Source organism: Zerene cesonia, chromosome Z (genome assembly GCF_012273895.1).
Source record: "Zerene cesonia ecotype Mississippi chromosome Z, Zerene_cesonia_1.1, whole genome shotgun sequence".
NCBI classification, from domain to species: Eukaryota; Metazoa; Arthropoda; class Insecta; order Lepidoptera; family Pieridae; genus Zerene; species Zerene cesonia.
In genome coordinates, this window is record NC_052122.1 from 4,244,449 (window position 1) to 4,258,030 (window position 13,582).

General features: G+C 34.6%; 1 protein-coding gene across 3 annotated transcripts in view; it reads right to left on the reverse strand.

The window, feature by feature from the left end:
- The window catches only part of LOC119835707 (alpha-1,3-mannosyl-glycoprotein 4-beta-N-acetylglucosaminyltransferase A-like), a 76,427-nt gene that overhangs the window by 32,951 nt on the left and 29,894 nt on the right, over window positions 1–13,582 (reverse strand). For all 3 annotated transcript variants that reach the window (XM_038360685.1, XM_038360684.1, XM_038360683.1), the window contains exon 2: window positions 11,258–11,383. In XM_038360685.1, coding sequence (XP_038216613.1) covers window positions 11,258–11,378 — 121 coding nt within the window. In that variant the 5' untranslated portion in view covers window positions 11,379–11,383. The remainder of the gene's footprint in view (window positions 1–11,257; window positions 11,384–13,582) is intronic.

The following is a 13,582-nucleotide window of genomic DNA, read 5'->3' on the forward strand; positions in this document are numbered from 1 at the left end:
TTAGGTATACATTATTTCTAAAGTAATCTTCTCTCGCCACCTCTTCATATAATGTGGGAAAGCCTAACGATAATGTGGGATGACTCCGCCAAAAAGCCGCCATCTTGAATGGACAGACTAGAGAATTAATTGAAAATTATTAGTAAAGTAAAGCCGATTAGCATCCATTTAATGAACTATCGTATCAACTAAAAATTGGCTACAAATGGTACTGTATGAATCGTTTAAAAGTGTTGATAATAAGAGAGACGAGTTATTTGATCCGTTGGAAAACTAATATATATCTGACTTTGGACTTTGTTTGTTTGAACGCGCTAATCTGAAAACGTTCCCCACTTTTAAAGGGTAAAGAATTAGGAGAGGATTGACGACGGAATAAAGGAATGGACTGGGTAGGGTGAGGAAAAGGATACGGGCCTCCGGCTCCCACACTCTAAATATTGTAATAAACTTGCATAAAAATATCAGAGCACTACAAAAGACAAGCGTGATTCTAAACACATTTATTCATTCCACTTTGAAAACAGAATCAAATAATCTACCCAATGAAAATTTATTCCAACGTCAGAAACTCGGAATTAATCGTAGCTTGCATCTGCCGACTTGAAGCATAATCCTTATTGAAGTGTAGATTAATACATTGTTTAATGGATTGATAACTACAACATTAGGTTTCGTATGTATTGGGGAAGTTGTATGGTTTACATATGCTCCGACCACGACTAATCCTTATCATATTATTATATACGGGATGGAATTATGTAATATCACTTAAAGGGAAAGTACTCTTAATACTCTAGTTAGGAAATTTCACTCGAAGTAAACATACAATTAATCTTCAAAAGAAGGAAAACTGTTTACTTGCCACAAGCGGGTAACTAACCGGCTATAATCTGGTAAAATTATTCAAGCGCGGGCGAAAAAGGCATTTTTGTTCTGAAATGTTTATTTATAATTCTATTTGGTTTATACTGATCAACGTTTAGATGTTCCATCCATTCACAAGAAACTACAGCTATAATAAATAATAAACAGTTCAGTTCGATCAAGATTGGATTAAAACTTAATTAGTGTAAATATATTTTAATGACACTCACAGCCATAGGTAAAAATAGAAATAACAAAGTCAAAAATATGTGAATATACAATATTCATTTAAATATAGCCCTCTATAAACAAAGCGCTGCAGCGCTGTTTCACCTCAATGGAAACCCAAGCAGTTCGTAACGTCAGCGGCTGATATGTCAGCTGTCAAGCGCATAAAGGAACGTTTAAGCGTTCGCGCTCTGAAGTGCCCCCGTAATTTTTTCGTCATGTGACGTCACAAAGCTTTGTGCCTGTTTTTACTATGACCTGTTCGACTTCACCGAAACTCAATTAAATAGGGTTAACATGCAACGCGCGAAATATCGAAGCGATGACATGGACTAATTAATTTTGTAAGCGGCGTCATATTTACGTGTGGAAATTGAGAACAGTTTAAAAGTCCGCTTTGGCTATTAAGAGGTGGGGATAAGGGTTGAAAATATTTAGTGTGACCAACGAGAGGACACGGTAATGTAAAAAGTAAGCAGGCTTTAGAATCGTATACAAAGAAATATTTACGAAGACATAGTACTGTTTGACAAGATCTGAATTTATTATCTAGAATCAAATGGGACGAATACGATGTTTTATTTAAGTCACAATAACACCAGTTATAGCCTCCTCGCGATCTCTATCATAGATCCTTCCTTCTGCGCAAAAGTAAAACATTCCATATTATAAGAACTAACATAGTTTTCCAATTAATCATATATTGCCTTTGATTATGCAGCTAAGGATGTTGATTCCTATACACTATATGGCAAGTAATCTCCAAGGATAACTTTGAACATATTTCCTATATTTCTGATACGCAATTACAAATCAGCTCAAAGGAAATCAATCTCAAAAAACTCGGCATCTAATAGGGTAACTTACACAACCCATTATGAGCGTATATATTTACATTCCGATCACAATTTCTTGGACCTAGTATCGATGACGTCATCGTGTCTGGCGCAAAAACAAGCATGACTGGGATATATCTTGTAATAGTTTTAGACATTTTCGTTATGACGTGACGATAGCGCGGGGGTCAAAGGAACGGAGAAGGGCTACATTTCAGCGAGATTCTGAGATAATGTGATCAGGTTGTACCTTGATATGAGGTGACATCTCTTGTGCGGTTGTCGCGTTGTCGCGATTTTGTAAACAACAGCCAACCTTTTCAAATCAGGGCAAAAGATTGAACATAAACTGATACATTCAACATTCCGCTTCTTAGTGCTATAACAGCAAACTAGACTCACCTTCCAACGCTATTATTTCCATGAATTGACAAGCTTCTAAGATACATATAGATTCATTGAAATTTGATTCTCGTTATTGTATATAATCAAAACAATAAATTGACGATCTATCATAAAAATAAACGTGTTTCGCGAGAACAATAGAAAGCAAAGAATATAATAACCCAACTAAAACGTTTAGTACATCGGATAACAAACATATCAGGTGTTACAAATACAATGTACACTAAATGCTGACTGCACTTCCATTCGAATGCACCTGTTTAACGCACGAAATGATTTTTTTCCAAGTTATTGCCCACCTATCTGCAATTATTCGTTTTTGCTGCTATTAATACACAGGCGAAACTTTAATTATGCGTCGACTATCAGAAACAGACGGCTGTTAATTAAAATTTTACATTTCGTTTAATTTTAATTATGCAGCCAATATTTTCAGAAATCTATCATTATTTTCAATTAAACAATTTAAACAATTTATTTATAAAATCAGCTTGGGTGTGTTGTTACATATACGTGGAACTCTCCTGATAAGTTTAAAAAAACCTGTAGTAGGAGAGTTCCCTCTTCCTCAATTGAAAATCAATATTTTCAGTACAGCAATCGGCCAGTTACCGTGTGTATCTACATAAATCATATTACATTTTTTTACTATATTTATATAACAGCTTAGAATACCAAACACAATGATTAGACGTATTATCTCGCAGTATATGTAGGCGTATATATTGCTATATGGAAAAGAACATCGAAATATAAGTATTACGTCATAACATGTTTAATTATAGTCGCATTCAAAACTACATTTATACCTACCAATAAAACCAATAAATATAACGCAAAAAATGAAAACGTAGCTCAGCCCTACTCACCAGCAATTATTAACACCAAACAATACAATTCGATTACAATCAAAAATAAACTTTCTCTAAAATCAAAATGCACACAAACACAGAACAGACAAATTCAAAACAATCATCATCATCATCATCAGCCTATATATGTTCCCACTGCTGGGACACAGGCCTCCTATGAGGGTTCAAATTCAAAACAATACCAGTATATAATCCAGAGCGTGTGTCAGTGTGCTCTGAAGAAATCCCACCCGATCAATGCATTAACCACTATCAGAGAACCTGCTACGATCGCTAGGACAATGGAGCCATTAGTATGAATAACTGTAAGGATCAGTTGCCGCACGTAGGTGAAACACGCTATTGTGAAAGTGTCTTTGTTATTAATTCTACAACACCAACGCTTTGGTTTGATTACGTATGGGATAAGGATGCAGGAGTGATATGATATATTTCATCTTCTATTTAAACTCTAATGCTCTCTCAACTCAAATATCTTCATCCATGCCAACTTTCCCAACTATTTATACTCGTAAGAAGAGAATCAGAAAACCAGGGGCGAGAAACTCGATAGTTACTCGTTACAGTCAATTACAATTTAACATCAATTAAATTAATTGGCTGCCTAACAGCTATCGTGTACATTTCATACAATTCTATCATTAACATAGACGAGTTTCTTCAAATAGACTATTGAAATGACCTGAAAATATCTCGAATCTTTGCATCAATACAAAAAGAGGTAAAAATTTAAAACGTTTAGTGTTATAGCATATATAGCAGTAAAATCTGACGACTACTTTGATTAGTTAAACGCAAATGGCATTCCTGTAAATTGTAATCCAATATTATGCTACACAAACTGTCGCTTTAGGATTAATCGAATCGATAAAGTTTCCTGAAGCGAATCGCGAATGTTTGAGAGGGTTTATTAAAAGGTATCACAACTTGAACAACGACCTTGATTATTCTTAGCTATAATAAATTAGGTTTATTGTCGTTCGGAGTTGAATTTAATAATGATTGACATATTTCGTTTGCGTACTGAGAATTAGGTTCGATAGAATTGATCATTGTACTTGTAGAGTTTACATCAATCAAGTAAATCGGAGTTTTGTTCTATATCTACATAAGAGCGATAATCCTACATACGGTAACACCTATTGTGTTTGCTCTTGTAATTTGTAAACAGGGTCTTTGTAAGCTTAACACATAACTTATTAATGGACACGGTTAATAAAACATTGTGCGCATAACGATTTAATTCAACGCCGTGTCAAAAGAAGCACAGAGTGAGAGTTGATAGAAGTATGGGAGAGTTTCGAATGAAATAGCACTGTCTGTTTACATTTGCAGCGATTTATCCTGCTAAAAGTTTACGTATAACACACAAGCGACGACATATGATACCCGTAGTTGTTCCAGAGCTGAGCGATTTCAATTTAATCGAAATTTAAAACTTTTTAAATCTAAAACTTTTGACGTGCTTCGTATGAGGTGTTAAGGCATGAGTTTCGGTCTGAGTGGTCGAGCTTCGATCCTGCACGGTGCGATACGATTTACTTAAGTTAACGTGAAGTTGTTGTATTACGAGTATTTGGGGTTGTCTATATTAATCAAGCTCAATAGAAGGAGGCTATTCTTATAAATGAACGCAAAACTCACAGGGACATAAATACGAACAAGCAATTCGTAATCCGTACACCAATGGTGACATAAAAGAGGGCTAACGTCCGCGACGGCTAGGCCTGCGTGAAAAATTAAAAGGCGGAAGTTTCTTCGTAGCCGGAGCCAGGAAGAAAGGCTATATAGATAAACCTATAATTGATGTTCATTTTCTTTAAAATGAATAATGATAACGCCAACATTGTAAATGACTTATATATTTTTTAACACTGAAAACAACGTGTCATTCCAATCCGTTTCCTAATAATTTTCTAAAATAGATAACCATTCCAATCCTTCTAATATTATAAACGCGAAAGTTTGTAAGTATGGATATATGTATGTATGTATGTATCGATGTTTGTTACTCTTTCACGCAAAAACTACTGAACCGATTGCAATGAAATTATATTTGATTATGAAATTATATAATAATGGTACGTCGATAGCTGGATAACTGGAATAACTCATAGGCGACTTTTTATCCTGATATTCCTACGAGATATAGACTTACGCGGGTGAAACCGCGGGGCGCAGCTAGTTTATTACAATAACCGTAGTACCCGATGTCATTCTATCCATTTTAAATATCCGGTACTCCGAGAAGCTAAATACCTGCTAATTCTCCTCTTGGACTTCGATTTTCTTTGAAGTTAGACGTCTATAAACGATTAAATGTTATTCAATAACCCACGTCTCCTACTGAAGAGTAATTCGTATATAAATGGGAACATATAACTATAACATAATAAATAATGAAGCTTATTATATATTACGCGTTGCAATTAAGTGGTTGCTAACTCCGTCCGTGAACATTGGCAGAGGCCTGTGGTTGCTGCAAATGGATGGCCGACTTTAAAAGATGTGATCTTTTATTCTATTTTTATGGAGAACTCGAGAACTAAGATGAAATAGTAGAAAACTCTGATTGTGAAGCGAAATTGTATCGTATAGAATAAATAGCGAGATAGCTTAAGTTTTGATTTAACAACATTCTAAAGAGAACTGGGAATCTTTTTTTAAGCCCTCAAAACCAAATTCATTTTTATTATGTAAATTATTTTAAATTGTTATCATAAAATCAATTTCATCTAGAAAGGAAAAAAACTTTAAACAATAAAGAAGAAAACTTCGAGCCAAGCTACCATACAAATCAAAAGTTCTTATTTTTGTGAAAATAGTTTTCATCTAGTTATCGGATGGGCGAAGGTCGATCGCCCACGGTCCTCTCTACACTGAATTGTTAATAATAAACTTAAACAGCGGACGTGAAAGCTTTTACCATGTTATGATACTGTGTTACTTGCTATCTGAAAACTTTGACAAGGCCCGGAATAAGCTCATTGCAGCTTGCCTATTTTAGGACGAATAATTTAACGTCTCTGTAACATCGGTAATAAATTATATTATTAATGTATTCATTCATTACTAGGAAACACTGTATAATCTAAATTTCACTATAACCATAAATAAAACTAAAATAGAACAAAACATTATTATTCAATTAGACTTCTTATAGATGCACACTTGAATCGTCATATGTTGTTATTTTTATTAATTTAATGCAATATTATGCGTAATTTAAAAAATATTAGTATTCTACACCTCTCCTAAACTAAACTGTAATCATGCCAAATTTCAACTCCTGCATGCGCGTAAGTTTTAAAAAGGACTTAAGAGTTTTTACTCCATTCTATTGTTCTCTTTCAAATCAAGAGAGATAAGAGAGTCCAATATAACAATGCTACGTCACATAATAAAACTATTATATATATCGCATACGTTACGCAAACGACAGTTGAAGTGGTCAATACATACATATTTGTAAATCATATCGCACAATTGCCATAAATGAATTTCCGATATTTCAAGTTAATTACAAATTTGCAACATATCAAAATAATTTAACATGGTATTTAATACTTACTATAATATTTGTATCAACAATTAATTATCGAAATCGAATTACATACCTGATCGATTCACCGAACCACTTTTATAGGCATATATTTGTACGAATTAATGCATATCAAGCATGCAAGTTGATCCAAAAATAATTTATAGATTAAAATAAATAAACGTGTACGTTTATTAACGTGAACAAATAATTAATCGACGAAAAGGGCTCTTAATACTGCTTTATAGATTAACAAAGAGGCCCATAGACAATAACTCAGTGCATGTATGTTAGTTACGCTCTAAGACTGGCAATGCTCATTGAATGTATAGATAATTCACAACTCCTTGTGATCACAGAAAGAAATCCTCATAGCTAAATTAGTGCTATGTTCACTTTTCAGAGATTACGTATTTCTGTTACCGCTGTGTATAACAATAAATTATAAAACATCAAAGTTAAACAATGTTTGGCGTGGTCATAATTTGGATGGGCAGCAATTGATTGTTTCGCAAACACGAGTCCGAATCGCACCAACTTTTTAAAGAAACATACGTCACATTTGACCGTTTATATAACCATACAAATGTATAACTTCGATATTTTTTACCATTCCATTTTAACTTTATGCGATATAAAGTCAAAAGAAAATGCATTAAATAAACAAATATCCAGTAACAAAGGAAACGTGTTCTAACGTTGATAACTAATGAAATCTTACACGGAGACCTTTTCCTGGATGAGGTAATTTCCCATTGAATACGAAACTGCGCAAACAGATAATTTTATTGGCTTTTTTTCTTTAAATAGGAACTTTGTTATTAGAAAGTATCCCATTGTACAAGGATATCTAATGAAATGTTAAGTCGAAGATATATTAAGAGGATAGAAGAGAATAGGAAGTGGACACACGGTGGTGCAGTTGAGTTCTATTTAACCTGTGTTCCCGGATCTCAATTAGTTTTCATTTAAATGTTTGCATTTCGAAGGGATCTTCGATTTTCAAGAGGTTTTTTTTTTGTTTCATAGGGAGATGTTATCATTTGGTTAAATTTTTCATTACATTCACTTATATTATTCGTGTTATTCATATAGGAGCTTGATCCTAATTTGACCCATAAATATTTGAAAAGTGAATAAGTCACAAAACTCAACAAAGTTCTTGAAAAATTTTAAATGGTTTGCTGCGTCGAAAAATACTGACAATTGTCTAGATATAATAATAGACTACTTATAAATGTATATGAATCAATAGGTATTCTTGAAACGTCTACTACGTGACGCAACTGTTTCAATATGCCAATAAATTAAATCGTATCACAAAAAATCCCATATGATGTAAAAATACGTCGTTATATTACATTTTAATTTCTTACTTCAACTAAAAACGTTCAAAATATAATTGACAGTTCATGTTTAAATCCTTTAAAATGGCTTCTGATGCGTCTGTACCAATTAAATGATACAAATTTCACAACAAACGTTTGACATTATTTAATGAACGGATCCAAAAATAGCGTTAGTAGATAGTAGTTACAATCACAGTTTATTAGACTGCGGTGGAAACAAGATGACAGAATATTAATGTACTAAAATCGTAATCAATAAGGTATAACTTAGTATACCTAGTTTACTCTTAATTCATCTGAATTATGACATTTTCAAAGTCCAATTTTTTTACTTTTATAGCATTGAATTGCTTTTATAAACGAGAATTTTTTTTTGAAAGAATAGAAAAAATTCGATCACGGGGCGGGCAAAAAAAAAATTCTCATTTTCAAAGTCGTTTGTTAGAAATAAAACGTTAACTCATATGCTCGCTGCTAACATTCCCGAATGTACGAGGTTTTGCCCTTTGCCCTCATGTATAGAAAAATATTTTAAAATGTTTTCTTGTGGGTTCGCATATTCGTACGAATGTGCGTAATCACCATTATATAAAGCGAATACTGCGTAAAAGATATTGAAGTGTAAAAAATCGATTGAGATAAGTAATGCAGAGTTTTCTTCAATAAACAGTGAAGATAAACGTGGATTATTCGAATCATGTTCGTCACTCAAATGCACAAGTAAAATCTAAACTTGGTGCGGTTTGCACATTAATTTAAGTTTCCAATAAATTCATATTCAAATAGTACGTATTATCTATGGTTAATAATACAGTTCTTTATGCAATAAAGTACACGAGGAAGTTTCAGTATAACGTTTTGTGACTTCGCTACGGTACCCTAGAACATCAATCTATCCAAAATTGGCTCGAGAGTTCTGATGCCAAAGGCACACAGGAATACGCAGGAATCAGAGTTTTTACCGCGCTGCTAAAAAATTGCAACCAACAATCCGACGTGATGGACATTTTTCATTCAAAACACAGGGTAGTGTATATTGTGAATGAATGAATATCGACCGAGATCTCTTATCGGTATTCTCCCATAAAATGCACTATGGATAAACTATGCACACACATATATAACTATAAAGTGGGATTCGAGTATGCTTCGTCACGAATTGGGCCAGCTCGCACCGGGGAATTACCACACTTCCACAGAGAACCGTGAAATAGCATGCTACCGTGTTTCATACGGTGAGTGGGGGAGCCGGAGGTCTTATTCCTTTTCCTCACCCTTCCCAATCCATTCCTTCTTTCCGCTTGTCATTCCTTTCCCAATCCCATTCCCCTTCAAAGTGGGTATTCGCAGAGGCACTACCTGGCCGGTGATGATCGCTTACCATCAGACGAACCACCAGTTCCATTGGCCGCGATGACATAAAAATATAAACTTATGCATTGCATATTGAACACAATCAATTCAGAGAGCTCAGAGAATGGAATAGTATCAGTTTCCTCGAAACGCTAAATCTGACACTTTAATAGCCATATGTATACGGGACCTACGGGCTACGGCAAACATTGTGGTAAAATAATTATCTGTAGATATCATGCACAACGGTCCGAATATTCGGCGAATAGATTCTATGGTCTGCGGAATTAATTGATGGCCGTGTCGGATTCTGTGCGTTGCGGAATTCTGCGCCTGTGGCCAAACGTATATGAATGATGGAACGCTTATTCCATTCTATTAGACTGGATACTCATATAAAATCATCATGTGTCCTCCCTTGTTTTCGTGTTCTTATGATATACCTCATAAATAATAACAAATGTATATCGATGTAATTGGCTAAAACGTTTATTTGCTAGTATTAAATCCATGTCAAACATTTTTTTTAATAAATATCGTATACAAATACCTAAAAATAACACGCTTTTATGATTGACTTAACTGTATTACTTGCTTTTGTAAAGAATAAAAGTAAATTAATCCTGGCGATCCTAAACTGCTTATGAAGATAAAGTCAATAAATTATTGTACTGTCACCGATCCTTAATAGGTGTAAAAATGTAGAATTCAATCTGTCCGTTTTAGTGGGTCAAAATCGAGTATAAAGGAGTCGGTTACGAGTTGTTACGTTACGTTACGTTACGGTTAGCGTGTTAAAAATGGTCGTGGCATTTTTCAATTTCTCGCTTGATGTTCCAGTCACTCACATGGTAATCATAATTCATTATTCCTCAATTACGTCCACGTTTCTCCTATAATTGAGACTCAAATAAAGCTAATCTGCGTCATAACATGTCAATGCTTTGAATACGTTAAATATATAAGTTCTGTTGCATTTACGCAGTGAAGAATCATCAGGATATATGGGTAGTATACTTTGATCATTAATAACATCTAGATACACAATGAAATAAAGCGTCGGTTGCATTGTAAATTCGAATTTAATTCATCATAAGAATAAGATTGAGTTTATTTTGTGCACCAGTTAGTTTAAGTCGTAAACATTTATTGCTCTTTGCATATACACGCATTCTCAATTCTCACAAAAATAAGCTATCTTTCAGTACTATGACGAAAGGAAACTATATCAAACTAAAATAATAATTGCTACAAATAACGAATTACTTCTTTAAAATTTGTTTGGAATATTTCATATTTGATGTAGTACAATTATTGATTACATATCCGTTACCTTCTCTCTCTACTTTTTCTGGTACAATTTACATCATATTATTTCTTAAAAAATATCCTAGGTTTTATAATATGTTTAGAAATACGGAGAACATATTTACCAAAAATAAAAGAATGCTGATCTTATTTTTTCATATTTCGTTGATGCGAATGACGTGTTTTACGTTTTAACGTGTGGTGTTAAAGGTTGTTTTATTTTGTCGCTCTGGACGCATTCCATAGATAGTTTTTCGGAATAATCCAGTCCGCGCTATTGTATAGGCGCGTTTTGATCCCTATCTGTTTTGGAAATGCTCACAGTAAGCTGATAAGCTAGGTTTTGCTTCTATCGTTTTTGCTTCGAATTTTTACAAACAACAAGCATTTGACGACAATATAATTTTGTTTTCGTATAGAACTGTGTATCCAATTGTTATTTTTGATCGAAGAGATAATATATATTTGTTTGTTAAAATTATGGATCAGTATACTTACAGTATCCGGAGCTTATGATCCCGACCGTGCACAGAGAGCCCGCAAACAGCAGCAGCAAGCATGCCAGCAGCCTCTTGCGGAGCACATGGGCACAGCCGCGAACAGCCCGACCACACCACATTTTAGCTGCAACAAGATATCTAATTAGTTTCGTTTTATGACAAAGCAAGAAAAGGAGCAGGTGGGCCACCTTTTTATAGTGGGGATCTTGCATTCTCACGGCCCCCGGGGAAGAGGTCGTGGGTTATGTCGGATTCCTACTCACTACGTTACGTCGAGTCGCATAAGTGAATGAACCAAGGATGCTTGACCCCTCGGCTAGGTGGGCTACCTGATGTTAAGTAGTCACCACCGCCCAAAAACACTTGCTTTGTCGACATTTAACTGATTTGTACGCACTTTTCTGGAAGGCCCGACTGTCGTAATTGTTCGGGATCACCGTAGCCGGTAAGTCGTTCTAAAACTTCACCAAACTCGGAAAGAACATGCGGGTGAAGCGTACGTATCTAATTAGTATATTTTTCCAATACTACTTAGTCTACAAATACAAATCATAATCGTCTAGGAGGTTCGGAGAGAGCGATTTAGGAATGCCAGTTAAGTAAATTTTCGAAGTAAGACTATTATAAAAACCAGGCATTTGTCAGGAAGATTAAGGTTTTAATAGCATTAAGCCTTTGGAAGGAAACTCTTTGAAAAGTGATCAAACCAACGCCTATATCAAATTCGCATTCATTGCATGGTCATTCATTAAACAAGCGACTATCTGTTTGTCATGATACAATGCAAAATTACATAAACTTCCATGAACATTTATCTCAAATTGGAATCGATATTGTCGAAAGGGTATTGAATTAATGTTTAACCCAAAATTAACTAGGCACAATTAAGTCACCTATTCCATCCAACGTCATTGAATTAATCCAAACTTCAAACGGATGTTTGCAATAAACAATCATACTACATGATTTGTGTAACAAATTTTCATCAAACGAAATACAGTGGTATACTAAACCTATAATCACCGCACTAATATTGCAATCCACGAAACAAACTCCGCGTACGCTACACTAATTCATTACGATCAAAGCGAATTATCGGAACGTCAGCAATATTGCATCGACATACCTACCGCTGTTTTAACACTGAAGCTAATAAATATCACTGCAAGGTAAACGTATATAAGTACATTATGCATGCCGCTGTGGATGAAGCTGCTGCGGATATCTGTTGCCTTTAGGGTGTAATAGTAATAGACGCTATTTGGTAACGTTATAGGAAAATGTTTACCATTCGCTCTACACGCTTCGTAAATAATTGGCTAGCTGCGCCCCGCGGGTTTGCCCGCGTAGTACCTACCTACCCTAAAGCCTTTTTCAATGAATCTAACACTGAAAGAATTTTTCAAATCGGACCAGTAAAAAAAGTTCATAAAATTTGCGCGTTCAAGCAAATAAAAAAAAAACTCTTCAGCTTTAAAATGATGAGTTAATGTATTCTTCTAGCGCACTTATATTATTAAATATATTACGTTGGGTCTTTGATCCGCCTCCTTTACGTAGATAACGCGTGAGCGTAGAATCGAGGGGTCCTGTGTGGGGACCCTCTAAAAAAATTTTGCGATTTGACATGACACAGATGGCTGAGATTACATAAAACCACTGGTCTGTCTAATACTTAAAAGAAATATCATAGTGCTGATATTTTATATAACTTATTTGCAAAATGATATATCCACGAATTATTGTGGTGTGTAAAATAAATAATCATATGCATAAATTAATTATTTTCTATAAGCTTTTGAAATATAACTTAATCTTATCAGATTATATGAATATTACAAGCGAAATTTAGTAAGAATGTATACATGTATATCTGTTACTCTTTCACGGAAAAACCACTGAACCTAAATATGAACGATACTGGGCAGTGTTGAGCTAAAGTACCATACTACAGTATAACACAACTAGCTATAGAAACACTTCTGCCAACCAATAGAGTATCGACATAAAACTTGTCGGATATGTAACTCAATTGTGGCGTCCATTAAATATTGCAATGGAGCTTTCAGAGATCAACCCCAAAAGTTTTTTTGTTTTTGCGCTTGAATTTGCGCAATTGAACGCTAGAGTGCTACACTGATAAGCAATTTAGTTTTACAAGGCTAATATGGACCTGACAAAGGCTATTGGCGAATAGATTTTAAGTGAACGTGCCATGTATTGCTGTCAAAGTGCACTCTTAATGAGTGTCTATTACTCATAGGTGATATTGCGAGCGTGACTACTGAATTGGGAATAAAAATTGAAGCCAGCCCAGACCATT